The following is a 24,246-nucleotide window of genomic DNA, read 5'->3' on the forward strand; positions in this document are numbered from 1 at the left end:
GTGGGGATGGGCAATGCCAAGGGCAGGACTATGGTCCAACCCCTGCCAGGCTCTCGGCTGGGGAAGGGGAGGCCATGAGACCCAGTGCTGGAAGGGGAAGGGGCTTCCTCATGGCCACCAGTGGCAGAGACACCAGCCAGAGCCAAGGGCAGAGAGAGCTCAGCTCTGCTGGGGGATGCTCAGACTTTGCTCACCCCTCTGTCGTCTCCACCACAGGCTGTCCCACCGTGTCCCACACCTGCACCTCTTTCTCTGCCGGCTGGAGACGTCCACCCAGCTACCACACCCTGCTCTCCCCTGAGCATCTCCCTTCCTTTCCTGAGATCTCTGTGTCCTCCCTGCCTGCTCCTTGACACACAAAGCCTGGGGCTGTTCCAGTCTCCCTCGGGGTGGCCTTCCTGGGACATTGCTCTGTGCCCAGTCTGAGCCTCCCCTGCTGTACTTTTTGGCAGTAGTGTTTCTCATGGTGCGGATGGTAACCCAGGGTGTCTGGGTGGCCCACGCTCCTCCCAATGCAGCCCCGCAGGCAGCTGCCCTTGTTCATCGTGTCCATCCTCTCCTGGCTCGTAGGGAATCCCTCACAGTGCCCAGGCCCTTCTCCTCAGAGCCGCTGCTCAGCCCGGCAGGTCCCAGCCTGCCCTCAGCTATGGGACTATCCACCCCCTGCTCCCTGCTGATCCAGGATTGGCCACTTTTCCTTGTAAAGCTTCAATTTACTTCCATTTTCCCAATCCCAGAGTTTCTCAAGGTCCCCACGGACTGAAGCTCCAATTGGTCACCTTTTAATAGTTGTGGGCATTTGGCTCATCTCGATTGGGGTGTCTTTCACAAGGGAAGAGCATGAGGAGTTGCAGGGCACTACAAATGCTCCCTCCTAGAGAAACTGTGGGGTCCTGGGGCTTTGCTACTGATAAGGCCATGGGGCTGGACCCGGAGGGGAAGTTACCCTTTATGGGAGAGAGCAGCAGGAAGGCATGGAGCTCTGCCGGGGATGGAGGAGGAGTCAGCTGAGAGCTGAAGAACAGGCTTCATGAGAGCGGGCTCTGGCCTGCTGAGGAACCTGTTTGGAAGAATCCCGCGGGATGCTGCACTGAAGAGAAGAGTGGAGAGCTGATGATGGTCACGGGTCTTGATGCAGAGAAATGATTACTTGTTTTCAGGTTTATTTACTTACTTACTTATAGAAAAGTGTTTAGCAACTTATTTACTTACTTATAGCAAGTTGTAGTATTTTTAGAAAACATTGCTAATAATCCTGCTTGCCCAGACTGTCCTGTGGAATTTAACCAAGGACTGCTGTGTTCATCAACACAAAGCAGTTCACTGTGAAAATCTACCAAGGATTACAATGTTCAGCAAAATATTATACTTTTCTCCTTGAGTAACAGGTGGCTCTATCTAGTTGGAATTATGCTAATGAGTGAAGATAGCCATATACAAATGGTAGAAATTCTATTGGTTCTCTTAGTTAAGATAGAAAGTAAACCGTCTGAAAAACACTTTTGTTATTCAAGAAATTGGCCAAGAGAATCTGTGCATGCTCCGGGGAAAAACAGGGTGAGAAAGACTCCGAGCCTTCCTCCCAAAGCCCCCCGGAGACGCCCCCAGGAGGCAATGGGCAGGTGCAAAGATGACATCAAGTGCTGACAGCAGCCTCTAGAGCTAACCCAGCCTCACTCCTGCACATGATGTTTGTGTGATGGAACCCAATGAATATGGAAATCCACACTCGATCAGGTTTTGGTAAAATGTGCGGGGGGTGTGCAAGCTTTGTGGAGAGATCCCCTTGCACCCTGGCACCGCAGTAAACATCCCTGCTGTGTGACTCTATTCGAGTTGTGGAGTCTTTTTTCCGCGACTCAGTCTCCTCTCTGAGCTCCAGTCCACCCAGAAATGCAGGAAGTCAAGCAGCCTGGGAGGAGACTGGTACAGGTGAGGGAGAAGGTCCTGGTAACAATGAAGCAGGAAGAGGCAGCAGAGAGAAGGTGGGAGCTGGCTGCCTGCCAGCCTCAGTGGTTCCGTGACTGTGCTGGAGAGAGACCTTTGTGGTGGTGGAGGGCAGGTCCTGGAGGGATGAGGGATCCCCGGGCAGCTCCTGGACAGGTGGAGAGTCTGAGATCAGCTCCTGCAGAGATCACTCCTGGACACGTGTCTGGAGAGGCCAAGGGTTCCCACTCCCACAGCCCCGCACACAAACAGCCCAAACCTCGTTTCTCCTGTCTCCACTGACAGGGCTTGTGCTTGGCCTACAGACCTCCCGAGGTCCCCTCCAGGATGGGTGACGGTGCCTTTCCTTCCACCACAGCTCTTCCCTTGATGATGACCGGGAGAGCACCCACACTCCCCGTGACCATGGAGGGAGCAGATGTAACTGTAGAGATATCCTCTGTAGCTTTTGTGTCCCACTGAAGTCATTGAGTCGGGGTTACTTGGCAGGTCCTACGTGGGGCCTTTCGAACCTCCTGAAATGCAACAAGGCCAAGTGCAAGGTCCTGCATCTGGGTCAAGGCAAATCCCAGTATCAGCAGAGGCTGGAGGATGAAGGTGCTGGGAGCAGTCCTGCAGAAAAGGACTTGGGGGTGCTGGTGCAGGAAAAGTTGACCCTGAGATGGCAATGTGCACTCCGAGCCCAGGAAGCCAACCGTGTCCTGGACTGCATCAAATGAAGTGTGGCGGCAGCTCGAGGGAGGGGATGGTGCCGCTCTGCTGTGCTGAGAGCCCCCGGAGTGCTGCGTCCAGCTCGGGTTCTCAGCACGGCAGGGACATGGAACTCTTGGAGTGGCTCCAAAGGAGGGCCACAAAAATATTCAGAGGGATTCTTCAGCCTGGAGAAGAGAAGGCTCCAAGGAGACCTTGCTGCTGCCTTTCAGCGCTGAGAGGGGGCTTCAAAGTGAGATGGGGGGAGACTTTTGTGAAAGGACACAGTGTAATGGTTCTCGCCTAAAAGAGGGCAGATTCAGGGAGATAAAAGGAAGAACACTTTTACAGTGGCACTGGAGAAACCCTGGAACAGGCTGCCCAGAGCGGTGGTAGAGGCCCCGTCCCTGGGAACATTCAAGGTCGCTTTGGGTGGGGCTTTGAGCCACGTGATCTAGTTGAAGGTGTCCCTGCTCATTGCAGGGGCTTGGATTAGATGGCATTTAAAGGTCTTTTCCAGCCCAAACTCTTCTGTCACTCTACTCTAGGATCCCTTCACAGCCACCTCCACGTTCCTTTTCTGCCTGGTTCCATCACCTCTGATTTCCTTCTCCCCCCGCCCCCAGGGGTGGTCACCTCTTCTGGTGGTTCCCTCCAGAGTCTCTTCAGCGATGGCCTCGGTGGGGCACGGTAATACCCTCAGACACACGGGGGGTTGCTGCTGACTTTTAGTGCTCCAGAGCCTTGTTGGTTCTTCTTTCAGGATCTGCAGTTCAGGAATTTGGCACTAGAGGGCTCAGGAACAGACAAAATGCCCTGACAAGCCAAGGCAGTGGGCAGCACTTCCCTTAACTCCTCTCTTCTTAGGTGCTTCATCTCAGAGGTTTCAGGAGCACAGTCAAGGTGAACAAGTTTCAGTTCTCAGGAACAGTGAGAAATCATTTATTCTTTTTCCATTTCCCTTCTGTTCTGGTTACAGATCATGTGATATCAATAAACTCCCGTTATTTCCCCAGTCTCCAAAACCTTTCAGAGATGATGGGGAGTGGCCTCTCTGTGACATCATCCTGCTCTCTCAGCACCCTGGGATGCAGCCCCTCTGCGCTTGTGGACTGGAAGGGTTGAGGTTCATCAAGTAGCCTCTGATCTAGTTTTCACCGCCCCCTGACTGTTCTGCTCCAGAGTCCTGCCTCGAGGCACAAAGGCCGGGCAGACCTTGCTGGGGAAGGCTGAGGAGAAGAGGACAGAGTGTCTCAGACCTTTCTCCACAGACCCTTACTACATGGAGCAGAGCTCCCACATGCTCTCTGCTACTTTGTTAACTCTTCCTGAAGCAGACAACACCTTTGTTCTCATGCCCTTGACCTCACTTTCCAGTTTCCACTGAGTTTTGCTACAGACCATTGCCAAGCTGGGAAGATGCTCTTGCAGACCAGTTGCAGTGAGCTGGGCTTCCCTTCAGCGCTGCTGACCATGAGATCCCCACGGAAACTGCCCAGAACAGGCCAAAGGCTGCTCCTCTGAATTCTGGCGTCTGGTGTCTTCCAGTCTGCTTCCTGCCTCCCCTCCTGAACTGGGGCCCTGCTGTTTCAGGGTCATGGCAGCCAGTCTTCACAGCCCTGGCCAGCTCGGCCTTTCAGTGACCCCTCCCCTCTCTGGAGTGGGAAGGAAAAAACACAACAAAGAGCTCAGACATCAAGATCGGGACAGGGAGGGATGATTCACCCCTTATGGCCATGAGCAAAAGACAGACAGGTTAGGGGAACAAAAAACCCATCCATTTAATTCCCACACTAACAACAAAAGTTAAACCCCAGACTGGGACACTGAGAGGTTTTACCACATGTAAAAGCCCCTTCCCCCTCCCCTGCTTTCTTCCCAGGCTCAGCTTTGCTCCTGATTTCTCTCCCTCCTCCCTCGCAGCGGCGCAGGGGGGCAGGGGATGGGGTGTGTGATCAGTTCATCACCTGCTGCACAGGTTCTGGGGATCTCACAGCCCTTGTCAGAGCACAGACAATGACAGATTTGTGTTTGAAGACAGTGAGGACAGAGAGTCATCAGTAAGTGCTGGGACAGCCTGGGGTCAGAGTGAGGTGGGGCAGCAGGGGTGGGGTGAAAATCTGCAGAGAAACAGGCCGAGGCAGAGGAAAGTGTGGGACAGCCTGTGGTGGGGATGGGCCCTTGGCTGAGGCTGGCACCCCCCAACAGAACTGAAATCCTTGTCCTCTCGACTATGGCTGCTGTCGCTTCCCCTGAGGACCCTGAGAGGACACCAGTTCCTACAGGCACAGCACTTTGCTGCCTCCTCCCCACCCTCCACAGAGCCTGGGGGGATCCGACCGCTGTCCTGCCTCGGCATCACCCCCTGCCTCTCCCTGCCCCAGGAAGAGCCCTGAGCATCCCAGGAGGGAAAGGATCCCCGTTCCCAGGGGATGGGCTCAGGGCTGGACCCTCCTGGGGATGAAACCCATCAAGGCCTTTCAGGGCCCCTCAACATTGGATTGGCAGCCTGTGAGCAGAGCCTCTGCCTTCCTGCTTCCCCAGCCCCAGGGACAGGAACCTTGTCTCCTCATTCCCTGCCCGGCCTCTCCAGTGATGGCCCTCGCTGGGCATCACTGACACCCTCACAGCCTTGGAGCTTTGCTGCTGACTTGCCCTTCTCTAGAGGCCACTCCAACCCCTCTGCTGCACCTGCAGTTCAGGAACTGGGCACCAGAGGGCTCATGAACACGCAAATCCCCCTGACAAGCCAAGTCTCGGGCAGAACTTCATTCCTCCCTTCTGACGGGGTGAGTGTGAGAGGTTTCAGCCGTGCAGGCAAAGGGAAAAGCTTTCAGTCCTACACGGCAATAAGAAACAATTTCTTCTCTTTCCACTGCTCCTTGTATTTGTGCTCACCCATGAAGTGACATCAGCAAACTCCACTGGATATTGGTCCTGAGCATCTGCTGATAGAGGCTGAACATGGAGGGAAGCCAAGACCCTCCATGTCAGACACTCTGGGGGCAATCTTTGTCCCTGCCTCCAACCCCACATTTCTCTCATCAGCCCCCTGGGACTGCCAGCACCTCTGTTCAAAGCTGAGCTTTCTCCATGACAGTCTGAAGCTGCATCTTTCAGACCTTTCCCACCAACTCCCACCTGCTGTACTTGGTACTTGCACACAGCTGCACGCAGACACAGAAGGATGTTTAATTGCCAGAAAGCTAAATCAGCAGAATAAATATATAATACAATATTCAATAAAAGATAAACTACACTCCTCTGCTGCATTTTAAGTCCATTTTACCAGTTCTCAAGGCCACTTTCCACAAAGGAGATGGGCTTATGTTGTGGTTTAAGCCCTTCCAGGTCCAAAGACCACTTTGCCGTTGCCCCTCCCCCACCCTCAGACGGTCAGGTGTACCACTTGGCTGCCTTCGACTCCAGTTCATACTGGAGCTCCAGCATGTCCGGCACTGCAGCACTCATCGCTGGCGTAACTTCATTCAGGCCACGGTAGTCCACAGTCAGCCTCCATTCGCCATTGGCCTTTCTCACCGGCCATATAGGGCTGTGGAAGGGTGAGTGAGTTTTGCTGATCACCTTCTGGCTTTCTAGTTGGCGGATCAGCTGACGGATGGGGACCAGGGAATCTCGGTCGGTGCGGTACTGCCGCCGGTGCACCGTCCTGGTAGCAATCGGCACTCGCTGCTCCTCACCCTTAAGCCGCCCCACCACTGAGGGATCCTCTGAGAGGCCGGGTAAGGTGGACAACTGTTCCACCTCCTCCAGGGCAGCCACACCAAAAGCCCACCGGTACCCTTTTGGGTCTCTGAAGTGCCCTCTCCTGAGGTAGTATGTGCCCAGGATGCACGGGGCGTCTGGGCCAGTCACAGTGGGGTGCTTATGCCAGTCCCTCCCAGTCAGGCTCACTGCGGCTTCCAGTAGGGTCAGCTGCTGGGATCCCCCTGTCACTCCGGAGCTGCAGATGGATTCAACCCCACTGTAGCTCGATGGCATCAGGGTGCACTGAGCGCCAGTGTCCACCAAAGCCTTATACTCTTGTGGGTCTGACGTGCCAGGCCATCGGATCCACACTGTCCAGTAAATCCCATTATCCCTTTCCTCCACCTGGCTGGAGGCAGGGCCCCTCTAATCCTGCTCAGCATCACTCACTTCTTGCAAGAATGATTCATTGGTCCCCTCAAGAGGGTCAGACATAACGTTCACCATTCTGTTCTGCTTGGGGGATTTCTGACTGGACACTGGAGCTGCGCTCCTCTTGGAGGACTCCCCTTTGGTGATGGTCTTCCCTTTCAGCTGCTCTACTCGTGCAGCCAGGGCAGCAGTGGGCTGTCCATCCCACCTCCTCATGTTTTCTCCATGGTCGCGGAGGAAAAACCACAGGGTGCCTCGTGGTGTGTACCTTCTGCTGCTTTTCTCTTGGGTGAGGAAACATTTACTTCTAATGGCTGAGACATCAGCCCGTGCAGGTCGAACGTAGGACATGTCCTCTTCCATTTTCTGGACCCTCTGAGACAGTTCCTCCACAGCTGAGACCAGGGAATGCTGAGATGAAGGGAGATTTCCCTCATATTGCCGGAGCTGGCCAACCACTCCATCCACTGTCAGAGTGTGGGTGTCTGTCCACCAGGACACTATTGCCAATGCTTTCGAGTGCGCTTCTGGTGCGCTCTTCAGGAACTGTCGCCACATCAGGTGTGTGCAAGGGGCCTGATCTGGGTCCATGGGTGACTGCTCATCATTCAGATCACCATAGATCACCTCAAACACAGCCAGCTCCCTGAGGTTCTGGATGCCTTTCTCAATGCTGGTCCGTTTGCCTAGCTGACATAGGAGATCACCCTTGTAGGGGTGCCTCTCCCTTACACTGAGCAGGCGTCGCCTCCAAAGGCTGAGGGTTTGAGCCTGTTTCCCTATTTCCCTGTCAATGCCAGCGTCCTTGGCCAAAGACCCCAGCTGCCTGGCCTCTCTCCCCTCCATCTCAAAAGCACTGGCTCCATTGTCCCAGCATCGGAGCAGCCAGGTGTAAATCTGCTCGCCTCCCAGGCTGCCAAAATCTCTCCGCATATCTCGCAGCTCAGTCGGGGACAGAGATCGGACAGTCACCTCTGGCCCATCCTCCTGTTCCCCTGATGGGCCTGGCTCATCCTCATCCTTCACTCTGCAAACAGACTTTCTGGTATATTTTGTTTTCTGTATCGGGGCGACTGATCCCTGCACTGCCTGGCCTTCTGGCTCAGTCGCTGTGCTGGTGGAGGCGACTGAGACTGGCTCTGCCTGTCCCCCCGGTTCAGATATTGTTTGTGTGGCCTTTTCTTCCCTTGAGGGCAGCGGGTGGTATTAAAGAGGACACGGTAGGCATGGGCAAGTCCCCAACACATTGCAGCGAGTTGTGTCTCCTGGGTTTTGCCCGTTTGGTAACACACCCTTTCTAAGCACTCCATCAGCTTCTCAGGGCTCTGCATTTGCTCAGGAGTGAAGTTCCAAAGCATTGGGGGTGCCACCGACTCAGGCCTTTGCCCATCTTCTCCCACACCCCTTGCCACTCACTACTGTCTGACCTCGGGCAGGTTTCCGGGCACGGCTATTGTTAGAGAAGTGCCGCATGGCCAAAACGGAAATCAGGCAGGCATTCAGAAGGCATTGTGCCACAATCACTCTGGCCTGCAGGCTCCGGGGATAACTGAAACTCCCCAGAGCCGAGAGGATCTCTTCCCCTGGCTCACCCATAGAGGGGGTGAGACCCCTAACAAAAGCCCAGGCAGCAAACAGGTACCGGCCCGCCCCACACACAGCGATACAAAGGCAGCAGAAGTGTTCGATAGCCCGTATAACAACATGAGACCCTGGATACATTTCCCACCGATAACAAACGCCACCACTGGGATCATACACTGGATAGAAGGATTAATCCAGCCCCACCACGCAAGCAAGTGGGCCAGCATTGCAAACATTTTCTTATCAAATAAACACGAATACAAACAGAAAGATTACACCCAACAGATTGCTCTATCACACTCTGGTCAGGGACTGCCCCACGTTGGGCGCCAATTGTAAATGTGTAAGGTTTAACCCCTGCCGGGGTCGGAGAGCACGTTGCTGTTGCCCTTCCCCCACCCTCTGCCGGTCGGGCTGGAAAGTTAAGCACAGACTCCGGCTAAAATAAGAAGAAAATTTCATACAACAGTGTGATCAAACAATCTGATTAGTAGCAGTGGCAATGATAACAACAATAAACAGCAGTAACAGTAAACAAGACAAAAGATATACAGAGAAATACCGCAAAATGGTCAAGGAGCAAGCCCGCCGCCTGTATGGCAAAATCCAAAACCAGAAGCGAAAGTAAAAAGGCTCCGCCCCTGGACCTGACGTCAGCATGGTATGAATAACCCGGCTGGAGATCCCTTCCCCCTCGCTCTCTGCTGGGGAAAAACTTGACTCTATCCCAGCTGAACCAGGACAAGAATGCTGTGGGAAACAGTGTCAAAGGCCTTGCTAAAGTCAAGGTAAACAGCACCCACAGCCTTTCCCTCATCCAATCAGCAGGTCGCCCTGTCGTAGAAGGAGATCAGGTCTGTCAGGCAGGACCTGCCTTTCATAACCCCGCTGACTGGGCCTGATCCCCTGCCTGTCCATTAGATGACTTGTAATGGCACCCGAGGTGACCTGCTCCATCACCTTCCCTGGCACCCAGGTCACACGGACAGGTCTGTAGTTCCCTGGATCGTCCTTCCTGCCTCTCCTGTAGATGGGTGTCCCATGTGCCACCCTCCAGTCCAATGGGCCCTCCCCAGTCAGCCATGACTCCAGGTAAAGCATGCACAGTGCCTTGGCGAGCACATCTGCCAGCTCCCTCAGCACCCTTGGGTGTAACCCACCCGCTCCCACAGCCTTGTGTGCATCCAAGCGGTGCAGCAGGTCTCTGACCACCTCCTCTTCCCCTGCGCTGCCCTCAGCCTGCTTCCCCTGCCCATCTCCCGGCTCCTGGGGCTGGGGGTCCAGGGAACAGCCACTTCCACTGCTACACGCTGAGGCCAAGTAGGCCTTGAGCACCTCAGCCTTTCCCTCAGCCTTAGTTACCAGGTTTCCCTCTGCATCCAGCAAAGGAGGGAGATTTTCCCTCATCCTCCTTTTGCTGTGAACGAATTTATAGAAACATTTTTGTTATCCTTAACAGCTGCGGCCAAGTTGAGCTCTAGCTGTGCTTTGCCTCTCCTCATGTTCTCCCTGCAGAGCTTCACGACATCTTTATAGTCTTCCTGAGAGAAGAGTTGCCTCCTCTGGGTCATGGGCACAGTTGTTAAACTGTCCAGGTCCCAGAAGTGTCCCCTGTGCTGCCCCACAACGCCCCGGTATCTCCCACTGACCTCCAGGTAGGGGTGACCCCTTCCCCACAGCTCTCTGAGCCTGATCCTCCAACGGGTGTTTTACCCATCTCGTTGCCGACCCAGCCCGGCTGTAACGGCCTGACTTGGGTACGAGAATATTGAGGGAGACCGTGTCCAATGTCTTGCTGAGTTGGAGGTACATGACACCCACTGTCTCCCCTCACGTCCCAACGCAGCCACTTCCCCATGAAGGCAATCCGGCTGGGGAGCCATGATGTCCCCTTGGGAGGTCCATGCCGACGGCGTTTGGACACGATCTGCTCTTTTGGGTGCCCGGGAATGTCACCCCAGAGGACTCATTGCAAGGGTCACTCCTCACCACAGTGACCTTGTGCAGCCAGTGGGTGCTGGGGGGCACTTCTGGCCTCCTTCAAAGGTGGGGGCAACATTGGCTTGTCCTCACCCACAAGAGATGTCTCCCAGTACTGGGACCTTTTCAGAGGGATATTCCACAGAAATACTGATCTTCTCCTGTAACTTCATTGCACCTCTCTGCTGTTACATGGTGTATCAAATCTCTTTAATCTTTCGTGTATTTTCACCTGTCCCAATAGAATGACCATTTCTGAAGCCAACTTTTCAGATGCAAACTCTCTAGAAAAAGGGCCTTTTCTATTATTCTTTAGTTTTCTCCTCCCCTGACTTTTGTTCATTCAGATTCCTCTCAGCTCGCGAGCTGCTGCTTTCAACTTCAGGTCATTAAAATCTTGCCTCTCTTTCCGCAGACTAATTGTCTCCTTGGCCAACTCCTCCAGTATGTTTATCTCTACCTTTTTCTATCTGCACACCGAAAATATTACTCATAAAATTACCCCTTGTAGAAAGGCAACCTCATTGGAGATTATACTTAACTTATAGGAGAGAAATTTATTTTATTTTGTATGAACCTTGATGATGTTTGACTTTTCCTTGCTTACAAACAGCAGAAATCCTTCTGCTCCCTTGTGCAGGCGGTTCTCCAAGGACAACAGGGGGGAGATTGTGCAAAGGAGCTGTAACCTCCCGCTGCAGAGATCAGAGGAGAAATCTGATGTAAGGAGAGATGATGCGAGTCCCAGGCGGCTGAGGAGAGAAATGCTGGGACTGGGGGTGAGGACAAAGGTTGTCCGGACTGTGTTGGACCCCAAGGGACTGTCCAGGAGATCTCCCGAGGAGATGCTCTGCATCGATGTCAGTCAGAGAGTGCTGCTATCGCCTCTTCTCTAAAGTGTAAATTAAATAATGTGCTCTTTAAAATACAGATTGATTTGTATTAGGGGCACTTTGAAATCTTCCTCCTTAACTACACCAGGAAATGACTCCAATTAGCTGCACAAGTCCTGAAGACTTGAAGAAATCTAAAGGAAGAGAACGAGCTCGTTAGGGCTTTGTGTATTTTAATGAGCCCCGTGGTGTATTTGGCCCCATGTCCATGATGCTCAGGCCCTGAGAGGAGACTGAGCAAAGGACTCAACAAGTCCAAGTCAGCAGCAAAGCTCCCCGTGCCCTGAAGCCCTGATTGGCCCCACGGAGGGCCAGGACTGACAAAGCCTCTGCAGGGACTCGTTAGAGCAGAGAATTGGAGGCTGTGATTGCAGGCAGGCAAAGGCCCCGTGCAGGGCTGTCCTGCTGTGAAACCCTTGGGTTGGTGATGGAGCACAAAGGCCAAGCCCTGACCCTCAGGCCCTGGGAAGGAGATGCTGCCCCTCGTGTGTGGCTCAGGGCTCTTCCTGGGGGCAGGGGCTGTGAGGGGGAGCAATGCCGAGTGTAGGAAACTGCACAACCCCTCCTGGCCTCTCCAGGAAGGGGCGAGGAGGAAAACACAGTCCAGAGCCTCAACATCAGGTTTATCCCGGTAGCCCCCCATGGCAGGGCAACTGCCATGACCAAGGGGGCCAAGAGCTCTGTCTCGTGTGGCCTTTCAGCCCTGGCAGAGCCCTCAGCCATCTCTGCTGCAGGTTTGCTTCTGCTGGGCCCTTCAGGCGCCTTTTTCCCTCCAGGCTGGTGACATCCATCTCCCTTTCCTCCCTCGCTCTCCTCCCGGCATTCCCACCCCTTCACTGATGTCTCTCCACACTCACTGCCTGTTCCTTGAAACACAGAGCCACAGGCTGATCCACACTCCCTCTGGGCGACCTCTTACACCACAATACCACCTCCTGATTGAGATTTCTTTTTCCTCAACTCCCATCTGAACCTCCCAGTCTGCACTTTGTTGAGGTTTCCTTCTCTTCCCACTACCAAGAAAAGCTCCGTTATCTCAGAAACTCTCCTCCCAGCAGGTGCAGACGACTGCTGTAGTGCCCTGAGCCTCCACCTCACCAGGCTCAAGCAGCCCCGGTCCTTCAGCCTCTCCACAAAGGCCCCAAAGCCCACCCTGGCACATCTCCTTTGGAGCTTCTCCCTTTCCTCTCCATTCCTCCAGGACAGGGAGCCTCTCCCCCAGTCACACCAGTCTAGAGGTGGCCTCCCCAGCGCTGAGTCAAGGGCATGATAACGCCCTGGTTTGGTTTGCAGCCTAAGAGAAGGGTCTGGGGGTTCTCACTGACAAGCAGCTGAACAGGAGCCAGCAGTGTGCCCGGGGGGCCAAGAAAGCCAACAGCATCCTGGCTTGTGTCAGCACTAGTGTGACCAGCAGGAGCAGGGAGGTGACAGTCCCCCTGTGCTCTGCACTGGGGAGGCCACACCTGGAGGGTTGTGTCCAGGTTTGGGCACCTCAATCCCAGAGAGATCTCGAGGGGCTGGAGCGAGGGCAGAGGAGGGCAACGAGGCTGGGGAAGGGCCTGGAGAATCAATCCTGTGAGGAGCCAGGGAAGGAGCTGGGAGTGTTCAGTGTGAGGAGGAGGAGGCTGAGGGGAGCCCTCATCCCTCTCTGCAGCTCCTGACAGGACATTGCAGAGAGGCTGGGGCTGGGCTCTGCTCCCAGGGGATCAGGGACAGGACAAGAGGGAACGGCTGGAAACTGCCCCAGGGGAGGGTCAGGCTGGGCAGGAGGAGAAAATATTTTGCAGAAAGAGTGGTCAGAGATTGGAATAGGCTGCCCGGGGAGGGAGGGAGTCCCCATCCCTGGGGGGGTTTAAGGGTGGTTTAGATGAGATATAGGGGGGTGTGGGTTAGGGGAGAAATTTGTAGAGTCGGGCTGATGGTTGGACTCAGTGATCCCAAGGGGCTTTTCCAACCTCAGTGATTCTGTGATTCTGTGAATAACAGAGGTTCCTCCGCATTCAGAACCCATGTCTTGTCCCCAGATTGCTGGGGCCAGCTGCTGGCCAATCAGGACCCTGTGGCTGTCATGGAGTCACAATCAGCATCACAATTTGTGGCGCCTTTGCCCGTCTCTCCCCATCCACTCCCTTGACCCCTCATGGCTGCTGGACCCCACGTTCAACAGCCACACCCAGCCCTTCGCTGGCCTTTCCCTCTCCCTGCCCCACGCCTGGGCAGAGCCGGGGGGGACGTGTCGCCTTCAGGCTTTGCAGTGCTCATGCAGAATTACTGCCACAAAGTGGGTGCTGGGATCAGACTCGGCGCTGTGGAGCAGACCCCAGCAAGACAGAGCAGCGTCCAGCAGGAGATGTGCAGTGGTGGCCGCCACCTTGCTCTGGCCAGGGGGCTTCTGTCCGTGCACTGAAAGGATCTGCTGCTACCAAGATGCACTTGGTGTTTCCAGCTGTCACTGCAGAGCTGCCCCAAACCGATCTGCAGTTGTGGCCGTGGCCTCCCCTCTGTGGGGGCTGGGCTGGGGCTTTGACTCCAGTGTCACCTGCACTGGTCACGGCACAAGGCAGACAGCTCCTACCCAGAGATCTACATCCTGCTGGGGGTTCGGCCAGCGCTCCCTGCCCTTCACTCTGCTCACAGTGTTTGCCTCAGCGCAGGGACCAGCTTGATGAGATTCCCAGGAATATTCTGAGGCACAGTCCAATGCTTGTTGCCGTCTGCATCCACAGCATCAGAAATATTCCTTTCCCTTACATTGCAGATTGACTGATGGGCCTGGTCACATGACTGCCTGGAATTTCCCTTCCTGGAAGGTGACATTTTCCCAGAGTGGGTCAAGGTGATGGGCTCTGTCACGGCCACTTGGAGACACTTCTCCTGGAGTTCTTCAGCCTGAGTTTACCCCAGATGACCCAGGAGTGCTCACGGATGCTCCTGTGCCTGCTAATAGCTGGGCCAAGGTTCTCAGGTTCCCAATGGCCTCTTCAGCTGTGGGTCATCCCCAGGAATCTGCTGGAACTGGTAACATGACCCGTGGTGCCCCCACAGGAACCGGGGCCTTCCCAGTAGAACCTATGGGTCTTGCCCAAGACTTACCCTGAGTTCCCAGGCTGCAGGCAGTGCATTGCATTTGTTGTCACTTGTGTTAGTGACTCAGCACTGCTGTGGCCCACACAGATGGGTGTGTTACAGGTTGTGTCTCCCCCACATTGGGCGCCCAAATAGACTGTGATGGTTTGACTTTGGCTAAACGCCAGGTATCCACCAAGTCACTCTATCACTTCCCCCCCTTTTCCCCTTGTTTTCTCAACAGAGCAAAGAGGGGAAAGGAAATAATATAAACCAATAATTGTGGAAAAAAAAGAAAAAAAGCAGTTTTAATCTAAGCAAAAAAAAGCAAAGGTCTGTGCGTGGAAGCAAATCAAAAAGATTTATTCTCTACTTCCCATGGACAGGCGCTGTGGGGCCTTCTCAGGATCAGGGCTCCCATACGCGGAGTGGTTGCCTCGGAGGACCAAGGGTGACCCCACCCCCTTCCTCCTTTCTCCCAGCTTTACACTGAGCAGACGTCACATGGTCTGGAATGTCCCTTTGGTCGTTTGGGTCAGCTGTCCTGGCTGTGTCCCCTCCCAAGATGTTGCCCACCCCGTCCCACTGGGGGAAATGTCGGAAGGAGCCTTGGTGCTGTGTGAGCACTGCTCAGCAGCAGCCACAACACCAGGGTGCTGCCAACACCCTGCAGCTCCCAGCATAAACCACAGCACCGTGAGGGCTGCTGTAGGGGAAACCAATTCCAGCTCAGCCAGACCCAGTGCAGTCTCCCCGTTTTGGAGAAGTAAGGGCGACCTGAATAGTGTTGAGTGAAGGTCTGACAAGGTGGGGCTCAGGGCTTAGTGCACATAACCTGTGTGAGGTGGGGGAGAGACGTGGAGTTTTTGGCCCAGTGGTGTGGAGGCTCCAGGAACCATAGGAGTAGCCTGAGAGTGAAAGAGGGGTGACTTCAGAGATAATGGAGATTGTCTTTGTTGAAAGATACACCATGAGAAAGAACTAATGCATCAAGTGGAGCTGGGGAGGAACAGACTGGGCACAGAGCAATGTCCCTGGAAGGGCAGTGCTGTGGTGGAACAGGTCACCCCGAGGGAGACTGGAGCAGCCCCAGGCTTTGTGTGTCAAGGAGCAGGCAGGGAGGACGCAGAGATCTCAGGAAAGGAAGGGAGATGCTCAGGGGAGAGCTGGGTGTGGTAGCTGGGTGGACGTCTCCAGCCGGCAGAGAAAGAGGTGCAGGTGTGGGACACGGTGGGACAGCCTGTGGTGGAGACGACAGAGGGGTGAGCAAAGTCTGAGCATCCCCCAGCAGAGCTGAGCTCTCTCTGCCCTTGGCTCTGGCTGGTGTCTCTGCCACTGGTGGCCATGAGGAAGCCCCTTCCCCTTCCAGCACTGGGTCTCATGGCCTCCCCTTCCCCAGCCGAGAGCCTGGCAGGGGTTGGACCATAGTCCTGCCCTTGGCATTGCCCATCCCCACATCACCCTGCCCCGGGAAGAGCCCTGAGTAATGGGTGAGGGACAGGACCTGACTTCCCAGGTTCTGGGGGTGAGACCATGGCCCTTTGACTTTATGTAACACACCCAGGTTTGCTCAGAATCTGTTCAACACTGACAGGGCCTTTGTTTACCAATATTCTCTGCCTTGAGTTTTCTTGTCTAATTAGACAATGGGGAGGCTTTGTCAGTAACGGTCCTCACTGGGAGCCATTAACACTCCAAGAAACTTTGCAGTTGGCATCTGGCTTTGACTTCCTGACTGGCACCTTCATCATCCAATCACTGTCTGAGGTCCATGGACTCAGACCAACCCTCCTCAAGGAGTCATTAAAATGCCTTGGGCTTGCATTCTGCTGTGATGCTGGGCCGGGCTGCTGGGCTGGAGGGAGCTGAGGGCAAGTGGTCAGCGCTGCAGAGAGCCAGCTCTGCCCAGGAGCAGCTCCTCTGCAAAGCGCAGCAGGGCTGAGGGCACTGCCTGCAGGCACCGAGGGCAGAGGAGCCGGGCACAGAGAGGGCAGAGGCAGACGGCACTGGCAGGGTGCTGAGAGCTCACTGCAGGAGAAATCTTCCCAGCCCGTGACACCGTCAGTCTGTGGGTGCGGGGCAGGGCAGCTGCAGGTGGCGGAGAGATGTGGGGAGGCCGGCACAGCCCCAGGAATCTCCCTGGTGTCTGGAGGAGGAGGCCGTGCTCCCGAGCAGGGCTTCCCTGCTGCGCTGCCAGAGGGACAGGCCATGGCTCTGCCTTCTCCCGGGGACGGCTGCAGGGGGTGCAGGCGCGGGTGCGGCCGGGGGTGTCCAGGGCTGTCCTTCCGAGCAGGGTCCCTGCACCCCCGGGGCTGTGTGCTGGGGCAGGGACTCTGCCGCCGGCCAGGGTCAGCACTCAGCCTGCCCGGGGAGCTGCCCACGGCGCCGGGGGGTGCAGCTGTGGGGGGCAGGAGAGACCCCGGCAGGGCAGGGTCCTGCTGCTGTGGAGAGGGTGCTGCCTTGGGCAGGGCTGCTCACAGCCCCACATCACCCCCAGGACAGTTCCAAGGGTATTTTATAGGTGGAATATCAAGGCAGGGCTGACTCAATATATAAGATGCTTTCTGAATTTTGTGATTTCTCTTTCCTGCTTTTGTGGAATTTGGGTGGAGCAATGGAGTAGGAGTTCTCATGCTTGAGCACGGCAGCTCAGAACAAGTCGGAGGGACAGAGAAGCTCCCTTACTCTCCATTAACCTGCAGATCATCCTCTACAGGCAGAGGCTTTTCTCTCTTCTCCCTGGGTGCAGCAGAAGTCCTGAGGGATTCTGAATTCCAAGGACACTCCCCAGGTGAAATAGGGGAGCCTCAAAAAACCCAAAGGTCTCTGACTGCCTTCTGCCATCCTCGTTCCTTATCACTGCAGATGCTGACAGGCCGTGTTGCATTACAGACAGTCACATATAACCACATCGCACACCAGCTCTGGCTCCTGCCCCCAGCACTTACATGAACCCGCTGCCGCAGAGCAGCTCTAACTCCTGGGCAGCCTGTGGGCAGAGGTCCTGCTGCTCACAGCGCATTATGTGTATGTGCACCAAGCGCAGGGTCAGCCCCAGAACTGAAGAAACTTCCCTACATAATGAAAAATGGGAGCATGGGTGCAGTAGGGAGAGGGGCATTGGGAAACAACACTGATCAGAAGAGTTACCCCTAAACTGCCACTGTTGTTTCCTCCTTTGACAGTCCTCCATGTCCAGCGGCAGCAAATGTGCAACGGCAGCTCCACCACCGAGTTCCTCCTCCTGGCATTCGCAGACAGACGGGAGCTGCAGCTCCTGCACTTCTGGCTCTTCCTGGGCATCTCCCTGGCTGCCCTCCTGGGCAACGGCCTCATCATCACCGCCATCGCCTGTGACCACCGCCTGCACACCCCCATGTACTTCTTCCTCCTCAACCTCTCCCTCCTCGACCTGGGCTCCATCTCCACCACTCTCCCCAAAGCCATGGCCAACTCCCTCTGGGACAACAGGCACATCTCCTACTGGGGGTGTGCTGCACAGCTCTTTTTTGTTCTATTCCTGATGGTGGGAGAGTATTTCCTTCTCACCGTCATGTCCTACGACCGCTACGTTGCCATCTGCAAACCCCTGCACTACGGGACCCTCCTGGGCAGCAGAGCTTGTGTCCACATGGCAGCAGCTGCCTGGGGCACTGGGTTCCTCACTGCTGTGCTGCACACGGCCAACACATTTTCAGTGCCATTGTGCCAAGGCAATGCTGTGAACCAGTCCTTTTGTGAAGTTCCCCAGATCCTCAAGCTCTCCTGCTCAGAATCAGACTACTTCAGGGAAGCTGGGCTAATCATTATTAGTATCTGTTTTGACCTTGTATGTTTTGTGTTCATTGTGGTGTCCTATGTGCAGATCTTCAGGGCCGTGCTGAGGATCCCCTCTGAGCAGGGACGGCACAAAGCCTTTTCCACGTGCCTCCCTCACCTGGCCGTGGTCTCCCTCTTTATCAGCACTGTCATGTTTGCCTACCTAAAGCCCCCCTCCCTCTCCTCCCCAACCCTGGACCTGGTGGTGTCATTTCTGTACTCAGTGGTTTCTCCAACTTTGAACCCCCTCATCTACAGCTTGAGGAACAGGGAGATCAAGGATGCCCTGAGGAAACTGGTTGGACGTCTTTCAGCAGCTGTAGACTGTCCACCTTTCTATTCAAATGACTCACAGTGCATGTCATGACAGGCCAAGCACAGTTTTCCTTCTTTAGATATTATTTATTCTTTTTTCCATTTGTGAACATCTGCCCTACAAAGAAGTTCCATTATTCTTCCCCTCCTACATCAGTATCCACCCATCTTGTGTTACTGCTCATCACTTTTTAAAGCAGGAGCCAGCCACTCTGAACTTAAGCAAAATAAATGCACCCAGGACTTCTTAGTCTTACACCCATCCTTACCCGGGCAGGAAGAAACAGGGAATGAGAACGCCTTTCTGGCTGCACCAGCTCAGGGCTCTTGTGCTGGGCTGGAGAGAGGGGATGGCACAGAGGGGCTGCAGACCCCTCAGGAACTGCTGGAGAGGAGAGCAGGAGATGCAAGTTGCCCCGACCTCCTTCTCCTTGTGCCATGGGTGCCTCCCATCTCTGGGGCTGACCCCTCCCTGCCCCCGAGGAGCTGCTGTGCCCTTCAGAGGGGCTGCGGCTGTGGGGTGAGTGCCCAGAGCACCCTGCAGTGGGCACTGCCTTGGGACTAACTCAGACTGGGCTGTGCCGGGGAGAGAGTTGGAGAGTGAGCAGGGGAGGTGGGAGAGCTTGGCGGGAGCTGGGCTGGGCTGGAAATTACTGGGGATATAAAACCAGGAGCATATAACTGGCACGGTGTGACCTCGCAGGGTGAGGACTCACACCAGGACATTTGTGGTGCAGAGCCAGGGCTTGTGGAAGGGATCGAAGACATGGAGGTGCAGGAGGGAAGGGGCTGCTCTGTGCCCTTGGTGGCACGGACAGACCAGGAAGGTGGCCCAGGGCCTTCATCACCCCCCCGCCTCCCTCATGGGCCATTTCCAGCACTGGCTGCTCACCCCAGGGCTATGGGGAGACTTTCTGTGAGACCGTCTCCATCCTCCGGCTGCTCTCAGGGCCTGGATGGGGGAATGGCCAGCCCTGCCCGGCCTCTCTGCTGGCCCAGACCCCGGCAGACCCTGGAACAAGGGTGTCTGCAAAGCCCAGCATGGGACACGGCTGGGTCTGGGCAGGGGTCGGGTGCTGGGGGAGCTTCCAGTGCAGCGTGGCCGTGGGGAGAAGGGGCAGTGAAGGTGTCTGGGAGACTGAGCTGGGGAACCTTTCAGCTATCACAAATCAAATGCAGGAGGTGACTGAGACAATCCAGCACAGATTTACCAAGGACGAATCATGCCAATGTAACCCGATCACCTTCCACTGAGGAACATCTTCTGTCAACATGAGGAGAGCAGTGGATGTTGTTCACCTGCACTTCAGCAGAGCATTCAACACTGCTTCCTACAGCCTTCTCCTGGGCAAATGGACACGATACAGAGGGGAGGGCTGCTCTGTGAGGTGGGTAGGAAAGTGGCTACCAGGCTGCACTCAGAGGGTGCTGACCAGTGCTTTCTACTCAGCCTGAAGCCTGTAACGTGTTGGATCCTCCAGGAAATGATACTGGGCCCGACGCTGTTCAACATCTTCTTAAATTACCTGGGTGACAGGCGTGAAATCACCCTCACAATGTTTTCTGACAAAACCACATGGAGGGGTGAGGTGGACATGTCAGAAGGCAGAGCTCCTTCTCAGAGAGACCCGGACCATCTGGAAGAAAGGGAAGGTCAGAAAGTAATCATTAGCCTCTACTCCCATCTCTTAGGTCTCCTTTGGAGCTGGGGGCCCAGCCCCAGCAGGCAGAAGGGATTCAGGAGCCGAGGGCCCAGCTGCCCCATGGAGGAGCAGCCCCAGTGTTCCTCAAGGCTGCCTGTGAGCTGGGGCTGCTGCTGCCCTGGAGCCCCGGCCAAGGACAGCAGCAGGACGTGGCCTTTTCGGGGCTGGGCTCTCCTCACTTCCACACTGTCCCGCTGTGCCTTTGCATCTGTGTCACCCATAAGATCTTTTGTAGCTCCTGGCAGTTCCGTTGTGTCCACAGTGACACCCCTGTGGCTGCAGGCGGGAGCAGGCCACGTGAGCCACAGTGTCAGAGCTGGCCTCCATGCCCGCACCACCATCACCAAAGGGGCTCCACCAGGCAGGACCAGTAGACTGGATGCCTCTTCCACAGCTGGTGTCGGGAATGCACTCAGGAATCGGCTCCCTCACAAGGACATCTGCTCCTTTGAGGTTCTTGATTGTTTCACAGGGACAAGTGCAGAGACCGAGTGGGATCTGTCTAGGGGCCAAGGGCTGGACCGAGACCTCCCTTTGTGGTTGCCCATGTCCATGCAGGCAGCAACTGCTCTTGGATTTACCTGCCTGGCCCTGTCCCACCTGCAGTGGGGCTGATGGCAGAGGCCACCCTGGAGAGGAATCGGGAGCTGCCGGGAGAGCTCAGGGGATCTCCCCTGTGTGAGTCTGGGTGGGCAGTGAGTGGCCCTCAGAAAGTGAGTGACCCTCCAAGGTGGAGTCTCCTGGATAAAAAGGTGAACCTGAGGACACCGTGGGCCAACGAGGGCCCTGCAATTTCTGGAGAGGCTGTGAGGAGCCAGCAGGCAAAGGGACACAGGGCTGAGAGTGGTTCAGGACACACATTTGAAAAACTGACAGGGTGGGTGTGGTGCAGCCCTCCCTTGCCCTTTGTGCCATCGGAGACACCCCATGGTCCTGCCCAGCCCCATCCTCGGCCCTTGAGCCATCCAGGGAAGATGGAAAGGGCCTCAGCAGCAGTGAAGCCCGTCTGCCTGGCTCTGCTGCCCACCCCCAACAGCACGGTCAGTGGGGAGTCACCCTGTGGCCCCAGGGCACCGCAGTCCCCTTGCTCCGCAGAGCAGCACCGCCAGCTTGGGGCGCTGCAGGGAGCACAGGACCCGCACCAGGAATGGCCGGGCTGGTCAGCACGGACACGCTCATGTTGGGAAAGGCTCTCTGGGGAGCAGGGATGTCACTGGAGGAGAGCGAGGGAGCATTTCTGTGCCTGCAGGGATGACGCCTTGAGAAAGAGAAACCTCTTCCTGCAGGCACCCGCTCAGGGCAGGATGCTCTGTTGCTGGACCTGGAATTTTTACTGTCCTGGGCCCAGCGGCTGACAGTGAGGGGGCACAATCAGCCTCTGGTGACTGGGTCCAGGACCATCTGGACACGAGACCAGGAGTCCTGCAGTTTCACTGCTCTCCATTTCATCATGGCACAGTGAGACTCCATCCTTGGGTGTGATGAGGAGTCTGAGACCCCCCCTCTGCCCCCAGCAGCTGCTGTGCCCTTGGGAGGGGCTGGGGCTGTGGGGTGGGTTCCCAGAGCTCTGCAGCACCCTGCAGCCCAGACTGGGCCCCTCTGTGAGACCAAAGAGGGGAGCGGGCAGGGGAGATGGGGAGAGCTGGGGAGGGGCTGGGCTGGGCTGGGAAGGAGAAGTCTGTGAGAGATGAGAAACCAGGCCTGTGAGAAACTAAGAAATACAGCCCGAGAAAGTGAAAGTTGAGGCTGATGGAAGAAATGCCTCAAACACTCCTAAGACAAAAGCGAGTTCCCGGGTGGATGTTGTGGAGGTCGAGGGTGATGAGGCTGCCCCAATCACACCAGGTGCAGCTGGGGGAGGGAGCCCTGTGGAGACAGGACGGCCCTGCTCTGGGGCACCTGGGCACATTGCAAGGGCCCTGTGTCCGGGGAGTGACCTTTGCTTCATTATCCACGAAATGCATATTAAAGTTAACACCCTCAATATGCTAATGAGGGCTGACATGACCATGCTAATTACATCATCCCGTGGAACACATGACCCCTCCCCGTACATGGGGTACACAGGTTTGTGGGTAGATCTAGGGGACGGACCCGAGGAACGTGGGTATAAATCGAGGGGGGGCAAGAGGGGCTTGTCTGGAGAGTGCAGGGAAGGGAAGGAGATGGCCGCCGCCTGGAACCCTCGCCGGCGGGATCGACGCAGGGACCCAGACCGGTGATCTCCATTCCGCTATTCCCTCTGTCTCCCTCCTTTCCTTTCCCCCCTTTCCTTCACCACCATTAAGCGATGCAAGGCGTGCTGGATTGCTTGCCACAACTCGTTCTGTACTTACCCAATGATCGTGTACCCAATTAGTACATTGTGGGAAGTTAATGAATGTCCGGGCTTTGAGACTTGTCTCACCACCGTCCACTCCGTTGGGGATTTACGAACCTGAGTCACTTGTATCCCTGGTCCGAGTGGGACGTGACATGTACGGTGTGAGGAACCGGGAGCTCAGGGATGCTCCTGAGGCAGCTGCAAATACGCGTTATTCCGGCATTGGTAAGGTGCCCGCCATCACATACCTCCCCGGAAATCAGTGCAGGCCCTGCCTGGCTCTGCGTCTTTGATTGCTTTATGTTGGATTTGCTGTTTACACCTGTAACAATATTAACTGTAAGGACACAGTATTCATACAATTTCTTCTTCGGCTTAGAACCGGTTGTTTCTGTCTGGCAAGTGGAACGTGCGCAAGGCCCCCGGCACCTGCAGAGCTGAGGAAGCCAGAACGTAATCCTTTGTCTGCGGTCGCACCCCTTCACACCTGCTCCGGAACTGGGGCCCAGCCCCAGCCGGCAGAAGGGTTCAGGAGCCGAGGGCCCAGCTGCCCCCTGGAGGAGCAGCCCTGAGCCCAAGAGCTTCCCTCCGCACTCAGAACTGGTGGCGCTGGGCAGCAGGGATTCTTTGTTCGCGGCGCTGGGCAGCGCTGCCCGTACGTGTTCAGAGCGTTACCTCACCCGTCCTTCCGCCCGTTTGTTCCGAGGGAGTTACTTCAAACTGGCTTCCAGCCACTTCCCGTGGCTCTGGCGTGTGCTTAGAGGCTTGTTTTTAATTCCTGTTATCAGGGTGTGCTCGGGGACTTCCCCAGACTGTCCCAGGCCTGTCTTATCTCTGCTAGGCAAGCAGTTACAGCGTTCAAAACAACATGGAGATGATGCCATTTTAGTTAGTTAGTTATTTTAATTACAAATATATATTTTTTTTTTTTTACATCAGTTCCATGGCAACCGGCGTCACGTGACCCTCGGGCCCCCGGGTGGGACTGAAGGGGAACGAGATACTCTCATCGTCACAGAAAGAAGAGGACGCCACCCAAAATGGAGCCCCTTCGCCTCGTTCTGCTGCTTGGTGAGTCTCCCTCCTCCGCCGTTCCTCTCACTTTCACCTCTCCCTTCATTTTTCTGCCCATTTCCAGGCCCATTGGGCCAACTCCTCCCTCCTTCTTCCAAGCTTCTACATTGCTTTCTTCATCTCTTCCCTTTTGTATTGGGTCTGGCTGAGCTGGAATTGGTTTCCCCTACAGCAGCCCTCACGGTGCTGTGGTTTATGCTGGGAGCTGCAGGGTGTTGGCAGCACCCTGGTGTTGTGGCTGCTGCTGAGCAGGGCTTACACAGCACCAAGGCTCCTTCCGACATTTCCCCCAGTGGGACGGGGTGGGCAAGATCTTGGGAGGGGACACAGCCAGGACAGCTGACCCAAACGACCAAAGGGACATTCCAGACCATGTGACGTCTGCTCAGTGTAAAGCTGGGAGAAAGGAGGAAGGGGGTGGGGTCACCCTTGGTCCTCCGAGGCAACTACTACGCGTATGGGAGCCCTGATCCTGAGAAGGCCCCACATCGCCTCTTCATGGGAAGTAGAGAATAAATCTGTTTGCTTTTGCTTCCGCGCGCGGACTTTTGCTTTGCTTTGCTTATATTAAAACTGCTTTTGTTTCACCCACAAGGGTTAGTTTATCTTCTTCCCCCTCTTTACCCTGTTGAGAAAACAAAGGGTGTGGGGGGGAGTGATAGAACGACTTGGTGGATACCTGGCATTTAGCCAGAGTCAAACCATCACACCT

At 55.6% G+C, this 24,246-nt stretch overlaps 1 protein-coding gene across 1 annotated transcript; it reads left to right on the plus strand.

The window, feature by feature from the left end:
* Positions 1 to 17,508: 17,508 nt before the first annotated feature.
* LOC141974238 (olfactory receptor 14A16-like) lies at positions 17,509 to 18,486 on the plus strand. Its single transcript, XM_074933572.1, has one exon. The coding sequence runs from the start codon at positions 17,509 to 17,511 to the stop codon at positions 18,484 to 18,486; it is 978 nt and encodes a 325-aa protein (XP_074789673.1).
* The last annotated feature ends 5,760 nt before the right edge of the window (positions 18,487 to 24,246 follow it).

This window comes from Athene noctua, unplaced genomic scaffold (assembly GCF_965140245.1).
Source record: "Athene noctua unplaced genomic scaffold, bAthNoc1.hap1.1 HAP1_HAP1_scaffold_36, whole genome shotgun sequence".
Taxonomy (NCBI): domain Eukaryota; kingdom Metazoa; phylum Chordata; class Aves; order Strigiformes; family Strigidae; genus Athene; species Athene noctua.

Excerpts from the sequence above, each read along its gene's own strand:
- LOC141974238 (XM_074933572.1), top strand. The coding sequence starts at position 17,509 with ATGTGCAACGGCAGCTCCACCACCGAGTTCCTCCTCCTGGCATTCGCA.